At 36.9% G+C, this 23,655-nt stretch overlaps 1 protein-coding gene across 4 annotated transcripts; it reads right to left on the bottom strand.

Annotated features, from left to right (window-relative positions):
* Window positions 1-2,730: 2,730 nt before the first annotated feature.
* On the bottom strand, window positions 2,731-22,350 carry G2E3 (G2/M-phase specific E3 ubiquitin protein ligase). Of its 4 annotated transcripts, XM_003206557.4 has the most exons (16): window positions 22,267-22,350; window positions 19,659-19,710; window positions 18,364-18,461; window positions 16,300-16,401; window positions 15,691-15,815; window positions 13,129-13,294; window positions 12,091-12,197; window positions 10,687-10,803; window positions 10,158-10,279; window positions 9,919-10,051; window positions 9,143-9,268; window positions 7,739-8,049; window positions 6,915-7,096; window positions 6,568-6,740; window positions 5,576-5,775; window positions 2,731-4,974 (listed from the first exon to the last, which is right to left on the bottom strand). In XM_003206557.4, the coding sequence occupies exons 2-16, from the start codon at window positions 19,690-19,692 to the stop codon at window positions 4,742-4,744; spliced, it is 2,229 nt and encodes a 742-aa protein (XP_003206605.1). In that variant the 5' UTR covers window positions 19,693-19,710; window positions 22,267-22,350; the 3' UTR covers window positions 2,731-4,741. The 4 variants fall into 4 exon arrangements, with proteins under 4 accessions (XP_003206605.1, XP_010709942.1, XP_019471246.1 ...); XM_010711640.3 differs by lacking the exon at window positions 9,143-9,268; XM_019615701.2 differs by lacking the exon at window positions 19,659-19,710 and having other exon boundaries at window positions 22,267-22,340.
* Between the last annotated feature and the right edge of the window lie 1,305 nt (window positions 22,351-23,655).

Raw genomic sequence — 23,655 nt, 5'->3', positions numbered from 1 at the left:
CTTCGAAATTAATGCCTCCTATTTTATTATGTTGGCCTATGATGTCAGAGGTGATGCTGAGCATGGCAGGAGCTGAACTTTCCCACCAGTATTCCATTCTATTTTGTTGGCAGCAGTGTGTCTGACAAAATGGCCTCTGACTTGAAAGAGCAGAGGAAGCAAAAGTATGTCATTGAAGTTCTTTTCTGCAGCCCCTTTTCATCACTAGCAAAATGCATAGCTAATGGTAGTGATTATGTCGATAAATAGTGGTTTGGAGCAGAGAATTTGCTGTATCAAAGAGGGTTAATTGCACTCTATCTGTTGTAGTCTCCACAGAAATGAACTTACTTTGGGAGCAACCTACTCAGCATGTGTAGCAGAAGCTAATGCAACCAGAAGAAAACAGCAACAGCTCTTCTAGAACTAAAACCCAAAGAACAAAAGCAAAGTAGCAAAGAGTCCCATTTAATACAACATGGTAATTTAACCTTTTATTGCACTTTCAAACATATACATGACATTTGTCTCCCCACAATTGTGTATTTCAACACTGATGCTACACCTGTCACTTACTGCTTGAAGCTGCAACACTTCAGGCACCGATTCTGCAGTTGACTGAGATGGAGTTTTAAGTATTTACAAAACTATAATTAATGGCATAACATTCTAATAACAGTAACTTTCAAACAGTTCACGCAATACAAAATTAGGGTTTTTTTTATACAAACAATATTATTATGATTAGTTTTCCATACACACTAAGATACTTAAATTTTTCTGTTTTGTTTTTTAAACAATTATTCTCGGTAAAAAAAAAAAAAAGTAAAACCTGAGCTGTAAAATGCTTTACTACAGAGTAAGAATTAATATAAACTTTAAAAGCATATTCTGTAGCCTCCAGTCTCATCTGAATGAAATTTTTGTAAGATTTTTGATGCTATTTTTAAAACACATATGCATAATATGACTGAATTATCATAGAATCATGGAATAGAATCATACAATGGCTCGGGTTGGAAGGGACTCTAAATACTCTCCAGTTCCAACCCCCCTGCTGTAGGCAAGGCTGCCACCCTCCAGAACAGGCTGCCCAGGGAACCACCCAACCTGGCCTTGAATGCCTCCTGAAATGAAGCATCCACTGTGCAACCTGTTCCAGTGATTCACCACTATCCAAGTAAAAAATATTCTCCCAAAATTAATGACTCTAACACTCTGTTCAACATTTTAGTTTAACCTCCCAAAATTCTGAAGTCTTCAACTGAGAACTGAACACATTAGTGAGCTTTAGACTTCAAGTAGAAACTGATATCAATTCCTTCTCATTTTGCAAAATATTTCTTTCACAAACCAATTTAAAATGCTAACAGCTTGTTTTAATTAAGCACCCTTTGCATGAATCACTAAGTTTCTACAGCTTGGTCTTCATAGATTTAAAGTATTTGTGTGGTTTTGAAGTTATATATGCTTTATTAAGAGACCATACTAAAAACACGAGTACTAACCTAGTATTGCTTACTAGGGAAAAAAAAAAAAAGAATCACCCTAGAAAATAGCTTATTTGATGCACAGATTCCAGAAGGAATTTGGGAGGAGGAAGAGGGAGAGTTTGATGCAGAAAGAGAGAAGTTCTTTGGCCAATCAAACACAAGACAGAGGTCTATAGTAGTTCACTTACAGTCAAGTGAGAGATGACAATCTGCCCTGACAAATCCTACACAAGACGAAACTTCTTTAAAGCCAAAACCACTAATGCATACATGTTTGTTCTTCTTCTGTTATAGAAATCCTTAAATTCCCTAATTTCCAATGTGCCTCAGGTTAACATTTTTGTAAAATAAGGAAATAACTCAATAGTATTGCACTTCAGTGACCTACTTTACCAATTAAATTCTGGCGAACATTATAGCTAAAGAAATTGCTCCAGAAATTTTCAAATAAGATAGACTTTTCTGTGTTTTCATGAATTAGAAGTCAGCTTGTTCAATGGCATAATTTTAATAGAAACTTCGAGTAAATTTAAGATTGGTATCTATAAATGCATGCAGAGAAAAACAGAAAAGGAAATTCTTCTCTACAATAGAATTTAGAAATACAATTTGAATAAAACTAGGATTTTATTAAAGTGTCTAGAGAGAGCAAATCACACCTACAGGGAAGGAAAGACAACCTTAGATATGCACACCAGTATTAGAAAATGAGAATGAGAAAAAGTTCCCAATCAGAAAAATGTTTACATGCAATATTAAAGACTTGAGTATTTTGCGAATTCTGTTTTGATACGGCATTGTATGCTTCCTTAACACTGTACATTGTAACTCAGGACTTCTCTCACAGCTGACTAATAGGTTAATTCTTTATATATAAAAAAAAATATGAACTGATGAACTCAAAACTGATAAGCTATAAAAAGGAACCCTATTTTTAATCTTGGATACATTTGAAGCCTGGTATTCACATGACATTACTATTTCTTCATCTACAGAAGGTTTTAAAACACAGTTTATTTTATTTAGTTCCACTTTCTGTACCGCTTCCCCTCCTAATGCAGGTACCAAAAATTCAGCAACTGACTTTCAAAGTTATCCACATGCTGCTTGCAACAAGTTCAATACTTCCAGTCCAAAAAAATGCCTAATATTACAAAATGTTAATTTCTAAATTAGTCAATAAAAAAAGAATACTGCATTGAGTACACTCAATTTTAAAGTAAAATATCCTATCTATAGAGATTCATTGTGTTAAAAAAACAAAAAGAATGAACCCAATACAAGCCCTCATTAAGCAAATCAATTTGCAACAGATTGCCTTATTTGTGCTGGTAACAGATTATTCTGAAGCCAAGTAAGAATTAAGTGGCAATTTAGCATTCAGAAATCCAGAAAAAGTGACAAGTGTGGCATACTATTGGAGAAAAAAGATCATAAAAGAATGATTAAAAAACTTGGAATGTAAGTGATTCAAATGATATTCTCATTAGCACCTTCAGATTCTGTTTGACTTTATAATGTTTATGTTTCAGAACCAGGAAAGCATCAATAGTCCTGTTTTAATATATAATATTCTTTAAATTAAAATGAAAGGATTTTTATAATTACTTTTAAAATATCTGAAACAAATGAAAAATGTAAAAATGCCTGACCTAACCTTTGGCATAATTTATTTAGACTGTGAAATGCAAAAATAAGCAGCATACACTTTCATGGGTCTATATAAAAGAAAAAAGAAATGGAGATGCTGTAGCAATTTAAGAAAGGTTTATAAATACCCGCATAATGTTAAATGAACTGCTTAACATAAACACCCAGTCTTACCATATGTAGTGAAAGGAACTGCCACTTACACAGGTCTTCAGTTGCAGTACACTGCCACACACCTGGCGTTCACTAATACAATTTATTAATGAGAGGAAAGCAGTAATGAACCAGAACGTGAAACTGTTTTTTTGTTTGTTTGGTTTTTTTTTTAAAAAACTACCTATCAATTTATAAATCAACTTTAAGTGTACTTTCTGGCCAAGACATTGAAAAAGAAAGCAGTACAGACATATCTATCTATATACATATATTGAAAGAGTTTTGCTAGGGATGCAGTTTAAATGACCAAACTGACAGTAAAGAAAGATGTAATTCTGAAAAGAGGCCTGCATATGTTAAAAATAAATTTTTAATTTTTTTTTTTTCTCAGTTTCATAGTTCTATCATCATTGTGTTACTACATAGAGATTTAACTACTGATCATTTATGGCTTAATGTTATTTATACAAATACTGCAGAATTAAGACATTTTACACAGTTGCTTAAAATGCATCTAAAATTGAAAAGGAAGTGTTTAGAACAAAAGCTAGAGAAGCATTAGGCACTAATAATAGGCCTGATGGTAGACTACCTGCAATTCAAATAACTTTAGTGCATATTCATTTGAAAATACTGAGTTCCATGGAAGAAAATTCAATATCTTCTTCTAATAAGCAAATTTTTTGTATTTCATTTTGAAAGCTCACCTATAGTTGCATGTTGGAGACCTACTTCAAGCTTCTAATTACATGTATAGTCATAATAGTAAAAGCTAACTACCATATAGCAGCAGAATCAGTAAGGGTGCAAATGCCAAAGACTTTGTTCAACAGCAGAAACTCAAATTCAACCACATTTTCTTCTTGCTCCTTATTATTTTGCCTTGATCTTCTCTAAATTAAGGTCACATTTTAATGCATTGAACACAACAGCCTAAACCCTAACTTCCATAGGTTTATAATAATCAAAGCGTAAATGAATCAACATGAAAGCAGTTAACTGAAAATAGTAACGCAGAACTGAAGCATGCTATCAATTTTACTTGAGACAAAGCTCTACAGCAGTTACCTTTAAAAAATCCAAAAACTGCTTTGACTGAAAGAGAAGTGTGTGCATACAATCCACTTACTTCTAGGAAATTGCTAAAATGCTCCAGAGTTTGGTAACATCCCATTTATGTCTAGAACAAAAATACCCATTCTGAATAAGACTGCAAAAGACTGCTGGGCTGGAAAAGCCAATTTCTAACCAAGGAGATGACTGAAAAAACACCACCACCCAAACCAACTGACTTTCATCTGAAAACAGTTTTCCATTTTACAAGATTAGTACTTCCACCGTATCTTTGGAGGACAAATGGTAAAAGACATAGAGCATACCATCAGAACATAAAAGGCACCTTGCCAGCAGACACTCCCACAGAAAGCTGAAGTTTCCAATGATCGGTTTAGTAGCAAAAATATTTATTCTCTCTCGCCTCTTAATGTGTTTCTGATAGTGAATTCCATTTTATTTTTAAAATTCTCATATGTCCTTGTTATTGGAAGTTCTAAGCAATTAAGGAGTCTGTTTCCAATGGGATAATGTACAGGCAGAAATTTAATAGTAGGTTCAGGATCGAAACCAATAGGCGGTATAGAAGAACAACCAGTTACAAAGAATAGAATATCCTGTAATGTCACAACAGACTCACCACCTAAAAAAAAAAACCACGTAGATTATGTCAGTCATTGCTTTTTACTCTTAAGCCATATCCCTCCATGTGCTAGAAAGGAAAAAATGAAATCAGGGAACCTCAGATTAATATGCTGGGTGAATGTTCAATACTATGGTCAAAGAGGAAAGACTGTAGCAAAAACAAAAAACAACCAAACAAAAAACACCCACACAAACAAAACCAAAACCAAGTTTGCTTGCATTAGTTCTGAGAAATCTTAGGACAACGGAAGAGATTTTTAGTTGTTACTGGTTTCTGATAGTTTTTGAAATTAGTTAGTTCACAGCGGAGTCAAAGAAAGGTGGTTAAATTTTCTTTTATAAACTGATCTCAAGTTTTACTACAGGTGGCAAACAGTTTCAGAAATTAGAATTGGTTAGGAAGAGGTAGTGAGGGGAAAAAATTAGGTAGTGACAGTCAACTGAAAACTTTGTTTTACTGGAGTAAACTCCAAACAAAAAACAAAAACACACAAAACAAACAAAACAACAACAACAACAAACAAAACCAAACCCTATGTTTATCAGCAATTGAATGCCCAGGAATAGGAAATAAAGGCTCGGGGGGAGGAGTTACTCACTTTCCACATCTTGCAAATAACCCATCCAAAAATCAGCACCTCCAATTTCGTTTACATCTGGTGAGCAATGGATTGTAAAGAGATCACAGAGAGCTTCTGCCGAAAGGTTTTCAGGTTTGTGGCAAAATAAGCTAGAAAAAGCATCTGGATACATTTCCATTTTCTCTAGCAGACCAAGGGTTTTCAAACCTTGCCTAAAACTAAGAGAGGGAGGGAGTGGAAAAACAAACAAAGAAGCATCAGAAAGCCAGTAAGTAACTAACTGTGCTCTTACCATCCTTAAGTTTAATTTATTAAAAATACAAACCCTCACATTCAAAATTAGTTTTTCATACGTCTCAGAGATTCACTTGATTAAAATCTGTCAAAGATAACATCACAAATCTTGATGTACTTATTCAAAAATTAGCATCCAATGCATTTTTTCTGAATGCATGAGTAATTTAGATTCATAAGGCCAGAGGTCAAATCAAAAAATAGTCAACAGCTGCAAGTGTCCTCTTCTAGCTAATTCACATAGGAACATGAATGCAAGCAATGTTTACACTGTAAACCAGCCAATTTGTACTTGCACACATTATCACAACTATACTGTCACAGACAGACTCCCCAGTTAGAATAAACAAACCATATTGAAATTCTAAACATGTTTAAGCACTTCTAAAATTAAAAGTCTCTACATTTGAATATTTCTGAATTACAACTGAATTTAAGCTACAGATCTTGTAAACCTTTGCACTACAGCTGTCAACCTCCCCTCTTCATAATATTAAAAAAAAAGGACAGTGACTTAGTAGAACAAACTAGGTTATCAAACATTTGCGACAAAAATTAAACAGATGTAATTGTTTCAGTCTTTCAGTTAAACTAACAAACTTGTATGTTTTATTCACTTAAATGGAAGATATTCACAAACTTGTGAAATTTAGTGACATACATTAGTTTTAGTAAGAAAAATAAAGGAAGCTTGAAAACTCACAAACAAAACAAACCTTTCTAAAGGTGAAATAATTCTCTTGATTACATGATGGATCAGTAAGTCATTCACAAGTATATCCTTATCACGTAAAGCTGTTATAGGTCTTAAACATCCAGCAGCAGCAAGGAAGTCATAGCAGTCACGCACAGTTGACTGTAGGCTGGACAGAGTCTCTGAATATTTTATCTGCAAAGATAAAAGCAGGAATTTATTTCATGCTTATATATGTAACATAGACACATTTTTATGAGGGGAAGGGAGTGAGAATGAACATTTAAATTTGAACTGAAGTTGTATTTTATAAGCTTCTCTTCATATCCAAACACATAGGAATTCTCCAGTAAGCGTAGCTTTATTTACCTTTTTTATTGTCTGTGCTACACCAGCATCAGTAACATCATCCAAGTTTGGCTTCACATTCTCTGGACCATAGACAAGACAATCAAACAATACTTTGGAAAAGAAACCAGGAGATGGGCCACCATGAACTAGAGAAACTGCAATCATTTTGCCAGCTTCAAAATACAGGTTCTCTTTTAGAGCTGCAAATGAAACAAATATTTTACCATATACACCTAAAGTAATTTTTAAAATAAATACTTTAATTCACTCTTACTATAGGAAATGTTGCACTAAGTTTATCATCTGCTCTTGCTTGAAATAGTAAAAGTGGTAGTTTTTATTTAAGAGTACCACGGTTCTTTTACTGCAGCTTCTCCAGCTAGTGTTGAGATTGGAGATCTAACTATCATTTCCACTTGGTATCCAATGCACGTTTAATTCTGAAGGACAAGAACTCAAGGTGGCTTTGGATCTTTAGAGATAAATATTCTAGAAATCTCAATGAAACAAAAATAAGTAACACCAATAGTGAATCAGAAAGGAAGAAGTTCACTTACAGAGAACAAGACCCAAGAAGTTTGAAGTCTATTAACATGCAATATTTTTCTCCTGGCAGTTATTAACATTTCACACTCACCAAGCATTCTTTTATTTTAAAAGCAAACAGTGGTGAATTTAAACGTTTACAATTCCAACCTCTCTAGCCTGAAAAGAAAAAAAAAAAACCCACAAAAACTGCTTCTATCCTTTCAGGGCTATAATGAACTAACAATCACACAGGTTGAACAATAAAAAACCTTTGAAGCAACACAGTTCTTAATTATGGAAAAGTATTTAATTACCTTGAGGGTCAACCGACAAGTTCTTTGCAGAAGAGCCCTCAAACAGTGATGAATTCTGAATATGAAACATTAGTAACTGGAAGAAAAGGTGTTTTGACCCAGTAAAAGAATCTGTTTTTATTCTGTTTTTGCATTTTGTGAACTTCACTTCAATGGTGTTTGTAGGTCTGAAGTTACGCTGTCTAAATCCTTTTAAAGCACTCTTCCAGATATTTTCTGTATTGATGTTAAGCCTCGTAGTTTTTGTATTAATTTGATGCTTTAACTCCTTCAGTATATTAGAAGCTTCCTTTCTTTGCATTCTTAAATGCCTACAAAAAAATTGCAGACGTTTCCAGATCAAATCTACGATTCCTGAAGAACACGTTTTACAAACAGCAATGTAAAATCTTTTTAAGAAAAACTCTAAACATTTCAGCACATTTAGGTATTGTCAAATTACACCAGTAAAACATTTGGAGTAGATTCCTAAAATTTTAACTCTGGAGTGGCAAATTACTTTAAACTACGACTAAGAGCTAGGGGAAAAAAAAAAAAGGTAGAAATAATTACCTTGGCATAACACGATTGGTTTTCTGATTTCAAGTTACACCAGTGAGGTGTCACACAATTCTCACATCACTGTTCTGTGTTTGAACAATGCAGAACAAGTGAGAAATTGAAGAGCGTACCATGTTTGTGTTAAAGTTAGAACACTATGAACTATTAGCTAATATACATCTCTGTCGCTATGATCAAAAATGTATTTGAGTAGAGGAGGAAAAAATGCTCAGTTCCCATTAAAACAATTACTGCAGCAGCCACATTTTAAATTGCCACCAAAACTACTTAAAAGTGCACTGTGCACTGGAAGTAACTAGTTCTTTCATGAGAATTTGTGGCACATACAGGTAGAATTCACAAATACAAATTCACGCTACAAATAATTTTGTATCCTTGAACCGAATATTCTGTTAAAACACGTTATCTTACCTCTGATTTTAGTAAACTGACAAGCTACCCTTTATGGTGTAAACACAAAAACACTGAAAATTAATGATGTTTAATTTGAAGAAAACAGAATTCTTTTTACTCCTTAGTCCTTTTCACGAATGGCTTGCCATGGTTCCTTAAGAGCAAATATGTATTTTTGAGTTTTGATCACCTTGCTATCTTACTTAAAAATACACAGATTCTTCCTTACCTGTGCCCTAGTATTTGAAAATAGTGGATGGCATTATAAAATTGAATCTTCAGTGTACTCACTTCATTATTTCAGTGACTATAGATAAACATACACCCACATACACTTAATAACTAACTATACATACATAAAACACATGCACACACATCATGTTGTGCACAAAATATGTATAAAGACATGTGCTAGATTGCTTTTTGATGTACAAGAAAAGAAGAAAGTACTTTTTCCTTAGGGAGCAGTTCCTGTTTGACATCAGTGGAGATAAAGACATTGCCACTCTATTGGATGTTGGAAGTTCTAGGAGTGAGCAGGGTGACAAGTTGTTCTGGCACATTATCTTTGGTGATCTATAAGCAAAAAAATACTTTAAGAGCTACAACCAAAGAATACATAATCACTTCTGATTTGAAGGTAGCAATATACTTTTCCCACTGTTTCAGTACCAAAAACTTATTTGTTGGCTCATTCAGATGAAGTCCACCAGCACCTGAATTACAGTTTTACAAAGAATAATTCAGTGTTTTATTATGAGGCGGTTTTAAGATCAGTTTTTAGTTGCATCCTACATAAGACATTGAATTCCTGATTCTACAGTCTTGGGAAACTTTTATTACTGCAGAAGAACACAAGATTTATAAATGATGTCAGTAAACTAGACTTCTATCACACTTAACACTGAAATATACTGGTAAAGAACCTTAGCTTTAACTTTGGCCATTTGTACATTCAAAGTGACCTCTAAATTTTAAGAATTCCTTTTACAAACGTCTAATTTAGTCAAACTAAGAATTGGTTTACATGCCATCCAACATGAATTACTGTAGCAAATTTACAGAGTTCACAGCTTACTCAAAACTGGAGTCACAAAACTTCCTGTTCAAACTTGAGTAGTTTGCAAATTAGTGTAAGAAGTCTCTCCTACAAAATAAGCCATCACCTCTTTATGTTTAAATACTATTTTATGTTACAATCTCTTTTCTGCTATAAGATTACACACTGGAGAAGACGGTTGCGTTGAGATCCAGGTGATTGCCGAGGGAGCTTTGGAGATGGTTCTTCCAGCAAACAAGTTGTCCCATCCATCTTTTCTGAGGGAGCCAAAGAATGCTTTTTCCGTTTGCTGTATTTCCCTGCATGGTGAAATATATCAAGTTAATCGATTTGCTAGCTGCAAAGTGTGAACATATATTATTAAATATTACCATTAGCAAGTCGCCATCGCATTCATAACATTACCTTTTGCAAAGATGCTTCTGCATTCCACACACTCCCAGTTTTGCTCCCATGATTTAATGGATGAACAGGCTAAGTGAGTTCCACGGGAACCACAAGACTGACAACGCTTTATTTCCCACTTACTAAAATTAAAAACTTATGTTAGAATTATACAGAAGAATGAGACTAGTAAAAAAACAGGAACATTGAACAGTAAAATTCAACAGTAAATATAATCGAGGCAGTAAATTCACAAGGCATAATTCAGCAATCTGGTAAGACTGTAAATCATAAAGGGGAACTTCTTCAAACAATATGTACTCAGTTCCTAGGTGCAAATAAAAAACAGCCACGTTCTAGCTTTTTATAAGCTGATGAATTTGAGAAAACTGGTATTTAAATATTGCTATTACCAGGAATTAAATAAACTTTACTTATAAATGGAGTCTTGAGCTGAAATTAAAACCCAGTGCAGAAAAATACTACAGCTTTCTTCAGTTTTTAAATAAGAAGTCCATCCCAAATCATCTTCCTGCAAAAGCTGTCATACCTATCAGGTTTGTTATAGTCTCTTCCATTCTTGCAGAGACATCTTCTAATGTCACAGTGTTGATAACACTGCAGCAGGTCTTGATAAGCATTGTCTTCAAGTTCCCAAGATGCATCTCTATAAACAGGGCAGAGAACCTGTTACTACAACTTTGTTTCTGATTATTTAAGTGGGTTATTTCATCTTTTGGAAAATGTGTACGCAATAAGCACATGAAAACGTTCCAATTAGATAACAATTTAGGCAACAACTAAACAAAATGAGGAGGCAAAATAAAATCTAGGATGAAATAGAATTAATTGATGTCAAGATACTAACTACCTATCTGAAAAGAGCCTCTAAATCCATAAGTGTTCACTTGATTTGTCTTACTGTTATCACATCACTATCTAGCCCAGAAAACCTGACAATATAATTTTTTTTCCTGTTCAATTTCTTTTATCACTTCTTTGGATTCTCACAGCAGAAACACACTACTATTATTTTCCAGTATCCAGGGAAACCCTGAAGTAGGAATAATAAAATTACTATTGTAAAATACAAACTGACAGACTGTTACTCTGAAATGTTTCTTTGATTGAAGTTTTTTGTTGTTGTTGTTTTTTTTTTTTTGTTCATGACCCTGATGTGTATTTGCTCTGTCATGTATTACTCTCACAGCAGACACAGGTACTTGTTTTGGCAATTTACTCAAAATACTGTTAAGAAAAATGAGTCAGTAGTTTCCAAGCCATTATGACACACTTCATCACATATTCTGATTCTTCATCCTCTCCAAAATCTGGAGTTTCTGTTTCCAGAGAGAATTAGCAGCAGTCTCAAAAGATACTAGTAGTTAAAGAATAATTCTTTCAATAAAGAAACGTGATCACTTTGTCTTATTCTGAGCCCCAACAAATTGTAGAAACTTATGAAAAAACAGTACAGAATTTTAGAAGCAGTTTTTATACTAAACGTACCCTTAGCAGTCCCTGGGGAGAAGCTGTATGGCTGAGTAATCAATGGACTGTAACACTGTTTGGGCAACAGCTCAGATAATTTAAGAACTTAGATGAGAAAATACATTTGTTATCAATCTCTACATTAATGTCAAATTATCATATTTAAGAATTGTTTTGATCTTTTAGCTAGGTCCCTGGTTTAATCACAACATTAAAAGTGACTTTCCAGAGCTTCCTGCTCAATGTCTAACTAGTCTAGCTTTTGACAATTTTGCTGCATAACTAATAGGAAATGTGCTGCTCCCTACCAAAACAATTCTACCATGGAAGGTAGATCAGTAGTTTGACATACTCATTGATGCAATTCTATAGAACAGCAATAAGAAAAATAAATAAAGTTTCTACTACTTGTCAAAGTAAGCTTGTATAGTAAGTATTATTGATTATTTATCAAGTTACTTACTTCTCTGGAATGTGTATGCCCATTCTCAACATTTCTTTCTGAAATTTGTCCTTGTTATTACATACTGCGCACCTAAAGAAAAATATCCCAGCACTCAAAGCTTGATACTGTGATGGGGAAAAAAAGGAGAAAAACAGAAAACCAAACTAGTTATTGAATTATTACCAATCTCTGAATGACAACAGATGTTGTATTTATACCTCTACTATATTTCTTGCATCATTAACCCATGGATGCTGTCCTGACACAGATTTTAGCTCTGATAACAGTCATGATGTCACTTAATTTTGAAGCAAATGCTATTTCATCCTCCTTTAATGGACATATGAACTACTCTGGTGGCCTTCTATGATGGAATGACAGCACTGGTAAACAAAGGGCAACTGATGTCCTATACCTGGCCTTATGCAAGGCCTTTGACATGGCCCTACACCTCATCTTATCTCTAAATCAGAGAGAGATGAATTCAAAGGGGTGACTATTCAATGGATTAAAAAAAAAATTAAAATCGGTAGCACGGTCACAGCCAGAGGACTGTGGTCAACAGCTTTATGTCCAGGTAGAAATCAGCAATGAGTAGTGCCTCCCAGGGGTCAGTCTTGGAACCCGTCCTCTTCAACGTCTTTATCAATGACCTAGGCAGAGGGTTGAGTGCCCCCTCAGTAGGCATGCTGATGACAATAAACTGAGTGGTGCGGTTGATACAACAGAAGGGACACCATCTAGGGTAACTTGGACAGAGTTTTAAAGTGGGCCCACAAGAACCTTATGAGGTTCAACAGGGACAAGTGCAAGGTATCCAGGATTGCCCCACCCTGATATGTATACAGATTACTAGAAAATTCCTTGAGAGCAGCCCTGCACAGAAGGACTTGGAGTTGGGTCCTGCTGGACAAAAAGCTGGACATGAGCCAGCAGCGTGTGCTTGCAAATTATCTCCAAATAATTTTATGTGATTTTAAGCAGCTGTTTATTTTTAAAAATCAGACTGTGATTTCCATGGATGGAGGGGAAAAATAACATAAGAACCTGGGTTACCTGCAAGCATTCTCGATGAAACCAAGTATTTTTACAACAAGGACTTCTCAACACACTGTACAGTGGAAGATGTTCAACCAAATCCAGGCATATTGTACACTGCGAAGGTTCTCTAGATTCTTTATCCGAAAAGATTTGAACTGGTTTATGTTCCCAACAGTAAGATCTACAAATGATAACACAAGGTTCCCTCACAAAAAAAATATTTTAAGAACTTTCTTCATAAAAATAGAAGATAGCAAAATGAACTTCCTATCACACCTGTTATTCATAAATAAATACACTATTAGGCAAGATGAAAGGCAAAGATAAATTGTTTAAGGCATCAAGGCAATAGAACAACAAATGGAAGAAGTGCATTGCCAACTTATACCTGGTATATTATGAGGATGACATATTCCTGTCTGTCAGTATTTCTTTTGGTCCAAATATTATTGTTCCTGTCTACATCAATGCACGCAGCACAGGAAATAAGGAGAAGTTGGAAGCCAAGGTGCAATTAGAAAACTATGACCTACTTACTACAACAAAAACACAGTGGGACAAGAATTGCACACAACTGGGGCACAATAACTGAGGACCACAAGCTTTTCAGAAGAGACAGGCAAGGCAAAAAGGGCAGAGGAGTTGCCCCCTATGTTAAGAAATGGCCAGATTGTGAAGAGGTGCCTCTAAAAAACAGCCACAATCAGGCTGAGAGCTTGTGGGTTAAGTTTTCGGACCAAAACAATAAAAGTCATCTGATGGACAGGGAATATTATGGGCTACCCGATCAAGGAGAGCCAGTTGATGAGGCCTTCTTGCATCGGCTTCAAGAAGCATTGCACTCACATGCTCTCATTCTGATGAGAAATTTCTTCCACTCAGATGTCTGCTGGGAAAGCGACAGGGTAGGCTGCAAGCAATCCAGAAGACTCCTGGAGTCTGCTGAGGATAAATTCCCAGAACAGAAAGGTACTGGGCAGACCAACCCATTGTGAAATGCTACTGGACCTTGTACTGGCCAGCACAGAGGGGCTCATTAAAGAGGTTAAGATTGGAGGCAGTCTGGGACATAGTGATCTGGTTGAATTTGTGATCTAGAGGAATTTGAGCCTGGCAAAAAGCAGAATGAGGACCCTGAATTTAAGAAGAACAAACTTTTGGCAGTTAAGGGAATAACTGAATGAGGTCCCTGGGAGGCTGACTTTAGAGATAAAAGAGCAGAGCAGAGATAGTAGCTCTTTAGAGACACCTTTCTGAAAGCACAAGAGCTCTCTTCATGTCCACCAGCATAAGAAATCAAGCAGAGAAGATAGGAAACTGGCATGGCTGAACAAGGGCCTGCTGATTAAACTGAAGGAAAAGAGGGACATGTACAAGCAGTGGAAGCAGAGACGCTCAGCCTGGGAAGAATACAGAGATGCCATCTGGACATACTGAGGTGGGATGAGGAAAGCCAAATCGCAGATGGAACTGAACTTGATGATGGATGCACAAAAAAAAAAATAGCAGGAATGAGTTCTTGAGGTACATTGGTCAGAAGAGGAGGAATGCACATCCTCTCTGATAAATTAGAAGGGGAAACTGGCTTCAACAGACATGGAAAAGGCTGAAGTACTCGAGTTCTTTGTCTCTGTCTTCACTGGGTTGGAAATCCTTTCACACAAGTCAGCAGCGTGCATTTGTAGCCAGGAAGGCCTACTGCATCCCATGCTGTGTTAAAAAGGTGTGACACTTTAAGGTCTCTTCCAACCCAAGCCATTCTTTGATTAGAACCTCCTTTTTTTCCCCATGTTTCCATGCTGCCATGATGTTAAAGGATCCATTTTGACCTCGTACAATGGCTCTACAAGTTCTAGTTAGGGTGATAAATTCTATAACTTAGCTCACGCTCAAAGTAAGAAAATAGAGGAGATACACTGCTCTAGAATAAATCTTTCTGAAAATGCATTATTTTTACATGTGCTTGACTTCATGGTAAAGTTTGAGATATTCATTTAAAAGTTAAGTGCCTCCCAGATTGCCATCCACCTGCTAACTTAGTTTTCGATAGGCAGCATGAAAACATAATCAAACACACTTAAGAACAGTTTGACTACAGACAAGCTGTTGCAAAGATTATAGTAAAAGAGCATAAAACCTAACTTAGACATTTGACACAAAATTCATTTCTTTCCAATCAATCAGTAATAAGCAGACCTAGAAGTTCCATTTGGAAACACAATGGAATGGCTTATAATGTACAGGCAGGACAAACCAAGGGAAGGAATGAGAGGAAAAAGCTATTTTTACACACAGGAGGCAGACATACAAAAAAAAAATGCAAAACCATACCCCAACCATTTTACTTCTTTAACAGTGCTGAAAATTTATTTTATATGTACTTTTTATGCAATGCACTTGCCTGCTTTTCATGTTTTCCACAAATTAAGATTTTTTTTATTTCCTCAGATAATTAATAATTTATAGTTTTTACAGCCTCCTCAAAGGTCGTAAATGAAAAAACAAATGATCTCCTATCTAAATAGAACTGAGAACAACAAAAAAAACTCTAAGCCAACACAAAATCCCCAAACTTACCTGAAGTCTTCCATGAACTGAAAAACACATTCCTTTTGTAACCCACAAGGAAAATGGTAACTTCGCTTACATTTGGGAGCCACACATCCAATGGAAGCACCCTTTTTCCTGCAGATATTACACACCTGGGAAGAATATGTTTTAGAAAGAAGAACATTTAATATCTGAAGCATAACTATTTTCCTGTGTTCTACCCATATTTCAAAGAGAAGACACTTATTTCATATAATGTGATTAGGTTTTGTTTTGTATGTATGTTGATTGTAACCTGCAAGCTGAAATGCAAATTATTCTATTGGTAGTTAATTTAGCTGCATCTATAGAATTACAGATCAGTTTGAGACTCAGTATAAGGGATTATGTGTACGTGCTTTGCTCTCATTAGATCATCTACAACGCACACAAGAAATAAAAATATTAGCAAATTCTACAAGATGTATCATCTTTTCAGCTCCCAGGAACCTAACACCTTTGTTACTGAAATGTAAAATTCAGATGCTTGAATGGGTTCAGCACACTGGCTGTTGACAAAAATAATCCCCGCAGATGACACTACATATATGCTTAATGAAAAGTTATTCTTTCTTCCCTTGTAAAGATCATTCTTACCAGTCTTGCAGCTCTGTTAACTTCTTTCCTAATATCTTCGATCAAAAATCCATCTACACCTTCATCTTCTTCTCCCCTCTGCCAAATGCCACTTGACATCAACTACAAAAACAGATTATTAAAACCTTTCATCTAAAGACTTGATATTATCTACACTGTATTGTCAAGCAGAAGAGACAAATTTAGTCAAACAAGCTCACACATAAATATTTGACAGAGTAGAAGGCCCTCTTTCTGTCTCCCAAATCACTGCTTTTAGTCTGCCATGACTAACTCACATTTCCAAGCACCTGATGCTGATGATATAGCACAGAGCCAAGTAACCTAATCCATCTATATACGTACATGATTATAAAAATAATTCAAAGCATCTATGCTTTAGATGATACTCATCTGATCTGAAACAACAGATTTCAGTAGCCAGTAATATGAAAATAAGATACTGATACTATGAAAATGTTTATGCCATCCTGTAAAGCCCAAGATGGAATCTTATTTTCCATTTCAAAATACAGGGCCCATTCAGATAACTGTTAAACAATTATTTTCATCAAAGCTTCAGAAGAAATAAAATTAAATTAATTCAGTTACTGTGAATGACAATTTTGTTGGGAAGATAATTGGCACAGTAAGTAGTATCTATGCTAATTCAGAGTGCACAGTGCAACCTCAAAGAAAAAGTAGTTCACTTTAAAGGAGAAATAAATAAGAGCAGAATCTGGTATTATGGCAAGTCAGGACTGTTTGATGATAATTTAGAGTAAATAGTTATCTCATAAGGCAGTTACACTGCAGACTTCAAGTAAGTAGATGGTTTCATAACTTGTGATTGAAAAGAATAAAGGAGGCATCATATCAAGTTTTTATATATATATATTTATATATTTATATATATATTTATATATTTTTCCTTCTTTGGAAACTATATCTCTCAATACAGTTTCATTTTCTAACCACACATTTTTTAATCAATATTTTTAGTCCAATAAATGTTAAGTTTCATAGCAAAAACAATTAAGAATGCATTTCCAAACGTGAGGCATTTGGCAATGAAAAATTAATATACACCACTAATTGGCCTCTTTCTAGAACTCATTTTCTATAGTACTCATAATATACTTCTTTTTAAAAAGAAAACAAACATGATTTTATTAAGTTGTCAGAATGACAGTCTACAAGATAACTACAAGAAGCTCCTTATAAAAAAAATAACTTACAAGCCAGTCATTTGATGCTATAACACCTTCATAATACTCAGTGTTACAAGCACGCACTTTCCTAGCTGTTCTACTCCATCATGAGAAGATGCTGCTTCTGCCTTTTCATTGGGCTATATGTGACACACGATTACCACAAACAGACCTAAATTTTTTTTCAACTGATTAAAACTGATTGAAGAAAAATTGTCTTCACATAACTTCAGAAAACTTCCACTCTGCCTTATCTTTTAAGGATTTAACATCCAAACTATTAATCATCTAAAAAACTTGAAGTTTAGAATTTGAAAGGTAGCATAAATAGAATTTGAATCTTGGAAAATGATAAATGTGATAAATATTGAAATGTAGTTGATATCCATAACTGTGCAACTCAAACTTTTATTGAATAGATACTATAGCTGTGAATAATGAGTAGGCTTCATCTTACTAAACTGAAAGTGACATATTTAAGTGACATCATCATCCTATGTACAGTCAAGAGATAAGCTCACACTCAAAACACAAACTAATGATAAACATGAATAAAGATGAAAACTTTACCCCACTTACTCCACAAAGGGGGAAATTTTCACATTTTGACACTGTTTCTTTTTACAGAAGTGAATATGTAGGTGGCAGTCTGGTCTCTCTCTCTTAAGATGTACCTTCTTTGTTATGACAGGTTGGGAGACATGAACTAAATAATTCATTGAAATGTAGCACTTGTTAGGCACAAGCCTTCAAGGCTACAATGCCGTCAGTTGAAGTTTTACAACAAACTTATTTAGACAAGTTACAGCTATTTAATACTTGTTGTACTTACTATTCTTCAGCTAAAATAATAATACTACCACTACATACTTACCAAACAGTAATTATGAAGAGTGAGATTATATTCTACATAAGTCCTTTTTTCTCCGTACTTTTCAGGGCAGTTATCTGTCCGTCCACAGAGAACACAAGCTAAAACACAGAATCATGTTTAGGATCAGTGAGTCCTGGAATCGACATCAATCAGTTATAAAGCAGCAACTCATTGCTTTTAACCACATGCATCCTCAAGCAGCTTACAGGAAAAAGGACAGTAGATACTGAAGGGGAAACTTGGAAATGGCAATTTGTGACGAAGGGAAGGTCAGAGAGGGAAGGAAGACCTGACTGCACAAAAGGTTAAACTGGCTGGAAGCAAAAATACCAGAGACAGAATGACTCTGTGTTAAAGAAGTTCCCCTTGGTGATAAGGTAAGAAACACTCAGTGCACTGTCTGGTAGCCTTTACATTCCAAGATTACTACGGGGCCACATCTGGGCAGCAGAACTGAGGGGATGAACATTCAGCTAAGGCATCTGATGCTGAAGCAAGTGTATGGAGAGAAAAGGCATCTTTGCAGACTCCTTGTAGGACTCTTTACAGTGGCAGGGATCTGTCCACTGCATCCTTCATTAAACTTGATTTTTATATTTAAATGCAAACATGTTTATTTGTCTCAAATCATTCAGTAACAATTATCTATTAATATCTTTGTCTCAGTGAAATACTGAATTCCACAGTAAACAAAGAAGTAATGAAGTCTACTATTTATTCCTTCCTTCCTAGCATGAAAATACTCCACTGGTTCCACCTGCCTGCTGATCTGGGAGAGAGCTATCACCAAAGCAAACTCAGAAGATTTTGCTCACAACCAAGAAGTTCTTCCCTAAAACCTGCAGAAAATTATTAAGCAGCCAACAATGTGCAAGTCTGTGAAATATTTGACCTCTAATTTTTCTAGTATAATACATAAAGATGTCACCATATTAGAATTCATGAAGACTTCTTTGTATTTCTATGTGATAATCTTCATGAAGAGAGTAAACAGTATGCAGACTGTCAAGTTACAAGCAATACTTTAAAAACATATTAGTTCCAAAACATTTTAAAACTAGAGACATCAATGTCAACTGAAGCCTTGAGAATTTCCCTATTTCTGACGTTCCACGCCCATCAGCATACTCGAGCATGTACAGGCAGGGAATATCTTCCCTTCAACTCTTAACAGATATATAAAATAGATTTTCAATACACTAACATCAGGAACAGTCAAAATAAGGTGATTTATAATTGATATTTCATATGCAGACTAAAGATTTACATAACTATTTGATTAAAGCCTTACTTACGTGGGCTTTCAATGTCAAAATTATTCTCACTCATTCTAGTGAGTTCTTCAAGCTGTTTGTCATGAAAAAGAAATGAAGAGTTAAATACATCTAATGCATCAAGACTTAACATGATGTACCACTGTTAGTTTATTCCAAATTGAAAAAAAATCCCAAAGCTCAGTAAAGTTTTTAAAATGAAAACAAGAAGAACCTGTATTAGAATTCAGCTGTTATTGTGAGAGATGGAGATTCAAAAAGAAAGATGCAGAATAAATACACCCATACCACCAAACATATGTTGGTTATTTCCTCAAAACACCAGAAACACATTTTCTCTTTTGAAAATAACTAGTTGGTGAATTGGAATTTTATGCATATACATAATTGTACGTTCATGATTATTTTCAACATCAACAATAATGAAGTAATGATCCAAGGAGAACTAAGGCAGTGACAGTGACTCCTGCTCAAATAGAGATGGTATTAACACGAGTAATTTAGGAGAAAAATACTGGGAAGGATAGTAACTGTGATTGTGGAGGTAGTTTTCCACTGTTCCCAGGATCTTATTCAAAGAAATCCCGATCAAAGACTACAAAAAAAAGAAAGAAACACGAGGAATCAAAAATAGACAGGCACACAGGGGAATCAATCAGCACAGAGCAGAACTACGTATTTTACATTCTGAAATAGAGTAATTTGTTTGGAAACACTGACCTGACTTAACCTGCATTTCTTCCAACATACTCTTAAAAACCAGATCTCCAGGAAACATTAACACAGGTATGTAGGGACCTGGCCTAGCCTTCCCCACATTCCACACTTCCTGGATACATGGAAGTGAACAGCTAATGAAGAAAGTAAAGGTAATGTGTTTCTTCATGGTAGTCCTAAGAATATTGCTCTTCCTCTAGTGCAAAGTTGAAGTCTTTCAAGTACACAGCTGTAAACAGACAGCTTGTCTTTTCTCAGGAGCTGGGGAATGCTTTGTGTGAGATTTGCAGGGCAAGCAAGGCAGGATAGCTGCCCCCAGGTCCACACTTGACCTCACAGGAGGGTGCATAACCTCCTGAATAGTGCCAAGGGAGCAAGGAGGCAACTGATAAATTCCATATGTAAACTGGAAGTCTGACAGACTGAGCTATCAGAGCTTTGTTATTTACAGTTTTGTTTAAATGGTCCTTATGCAAACTTTTGCAAATTCAGTATTGCAGCCACATGGATGAAGTTGCAGGTGAGGCGTGGTATCAAGGAAAAAGAAAAATAAAAATGGATGGCAGAAGTCTTGGGTCTGACTTCTGTTCTATGCCACTGCCATTAAAGATGAACTAAATACTTCCACAGGAGATGTTTGACAAAGAATCGTCTAAAATGAAAATAAACATTGATGTAATCAACATAGATTACGGCAAGTGCCAACAGCCACATGAACATATGGTTCCACCTTTCCCCAGGAAAAAAAAAAAAACTTCCTCTTTTCCAAATTATGAAAAAAATAAAGATACCGAATTAGGGACAGAGGGAGCAGAAAACACAGCTTACACATTTTCCCTGTTCTTAGCTTACTGCTAGTTCTCACAATTCTGAGCCTACCACAAGGTAGCACAGGCACACTAAACAAACCCTCCATATAAAACCACACAAGACCGGTTTTACACCTTTTGTATTGCACAGAGCCGTACCAAGTGAGAAAGCACATCTGGCTGGAAACAAGCAAAGCTCCTTCCTCCCTCCCCTTTGTGCCGGTTCCAGCAAAATCAACCAACAAAGTCCTTATCCCTTCCCATATTCCTCGCACTCCTTCAGGGAGCTGAATCCTGCAATTCAGCCAAAGGAGATGCAAAATCGAACATCAGAGCTCCATGAATAGAGCTCACGCGTGGGTTCCCCATTATCAAAGCGAGCTCGTATTAGTCTATCGGCAGGACAGGAGCACATTATCACCCTCTGTTTACAAGAATGAAAATGTAAATAAAACATTTATTCTACCAGAGCGGACTAAAAAAGCCTCTGAATGACAGCAGTTAAGTTCCAGAACTTAATGGTTCTCCACAATGCCAAGTGTTTTTAACTTTTCTTTTCTCTTTTAATTAATGGCAGGGAAAGAAACAAACAAGCACGGCTCCGTGAGGGTGGATTTCAGGTACCCAATTAGTACGGAGTATGAACAAAGCTGCACGGAACCTTCCCAAGTACCCTCGGACTGTGCTCTCCACATTTATACACGACAGAGTCCCGCATCACATCGCGGTTCGTACCACAGCACAGACCCACCACACGTCGAGAAGACGTAATTCTCTGCGTCTCACGGGAACTCAGCCCCGGCCCCGACCCGCCTCTCTCCGTCCTCGGACAGCTGAGGGCACCGCCTGTCCTGGCAGCAGCAGCGCGGCAGTTCCGGGGCTGCCCGCTCCCCGCAGTCAGACGGCAACCGCCCGAGGCGGAGAGACGGCACCGCGCCGCTGCGCTTCGCTCGCGGGGAAGCAGAGGCCCCGCTCTACAGGCGGCGTACTTTAAATCGCCCTAACGCCCCGCCCCGCTCTCGCCTCGTCTCTCTATCCCCGACAGCATCAGGAGACCGGCGGCAGCGAGGCGAAGGCCTCAGCCCGCCGAAGATGTTACTCACCCCGAAGGCGGCGCGGCCGACAGCGAGGTCCGGCGGCGGCCCCGTGCTGAAACCGCCCGCGCTAACTGACGGACAATTCAAATCCCAACATCCGCCAGCGTACCGGAAGTCTGGAGCCCGCCTCTCGCCCCGCCCACCATCCCATCCATTGCACCGGCTCTCGGCCGCCTTCACTGGGTCGGCGGGAGGAGATTCGAGATCTCGGGAATCGGCTCTCGGCTGGGTCTGCCCCGGGAGGGCTGGCGGTAGAGGCGGAGCCCCGCAGCCCCGCGCTCCGCCCACTCTCGGGAGGCGTACGCAGCGGGCACTGCGCGCTCGGCGTCTGCCTCTTTCTGTCCCTGCGATGGTGGGCCCGGTTGGCGTGATGGGGGCTGCCGGTGTGGGATTCTGTGGGGTGTTGGGATTCTGGACGGGTCTGAGAATAGTGCTGGTTGTCGGGACCGAGCACCAATGGAGCTGGTTTGGTTTCTGAGGAGTGAGGGAAAAGGGGTACTGCCACCCAAAGCCACTTGGCCTGTTCTTATCAGTGAGCTTTATGTTCGGTTTTATACTTACTGTTATTTTTTTCCTGTCCTAGCAAAGCGTAGAATCACTACAGACTTTACATGCAGGCCTTGCAGACTGTAGAAACAGGCAGTCTCCTGAAAGCCTATTCTGGAGTAGATTTACAGAATCATGGAATCGTTTGAGTTGAATCTCAGCCATCTCATCCAACTGCCCTGCAACGAACAGGGGCACCTACAGCTTCATCAGGTGCTCAGAGCACTCCATCCTGACCCTGAGTGTCTCCAGGGACAGGCTGTCTACCACCTGTGGGAAAGCTGTTCCAGCACCTCACCACCCCTATTGTAAAAAACATCTTCCTTATATCCAGGCTAAATTTCCTCTCTTTCATTTTGAGACCATTTCCCCTTGTCCTATCACAAAAGACACTGCTAAAAAGTCTGTCCCTATTGTTCTTATATCATTTAGTCTTACTTAAGGAAACAGGATTTGTTTGTTTGTTTTTCCCTGAGAAATTCACTTCAAGAAGAAAATACTATTCTATGTATCCTACCTGTAAGGCTGGAGTGCTGATTTGTTTTTCCTATACTTGATAGGAAGCTTGCACAGACAATTATATTTGTGATAGTAAAATGGAATTTTTGAAATAATAAAGTTTTGTATTTAATTTTTACATAAATTCTTTGTTGTTTGAATGCTGCTGTCACAGAACAGACGCACACGCTGTTGACCGCAGTGAACACATCAACTGTTAGCTCACGCAGTAATGGAAACAGTGACTTCACAGGGGGCACATACATACAATACACGCTGCAGCTGCACAGATGTGACCAACAGATGTGGCCTGATCCTTTTCTTAAACAGTGGCTAATTAGACTTAAAGCA

The sequence above is a fragment of the Meleagris gallopavo genome, chromosome 5, assembly GCF_000146605.3.
Source record: "Meleagris gallopavo isolate NT-WF06-2002-E0010 breed Aviagen turkey brand Nicholas breeding stock chromosome 5, Turkey_5.1, whole genome shotgun sequence".
In the NCBI taxonomy this organism is placed as follows: Eukaryota; Metazoa; Chordata; class Aves; order Galliformes; family Phasianidae; genus Meleagris; species Meleagris gallopavo.
This window is presented reverse-complemented; position numbering and strand designations above follow the sequence as displayed.

Bases quoted from the DNA above. Each gene is read 5' to 3' on its own strand.
- G2E3 (XM_003206557.4), bottom strand. From the start codon at position 19,692: ATGAGTGAGAATAATTTTGACATTGAAAGCCCAC. The intron at 18,462-19,658 runs GTAAGTAAGGCT...TCTGTGTTTTAG, and splicing joins TTTTGACATTGAAAGCCCAC to CTTGTGTTCTCTGTGGACGG. The intron at 9,269-9,918 runs GTGTGTAATCTT...TTTTGCTTATAG, and splicing joins CAACGCAACCGTCTTCTCCA to ATCACCAAAGATAATGTGCC.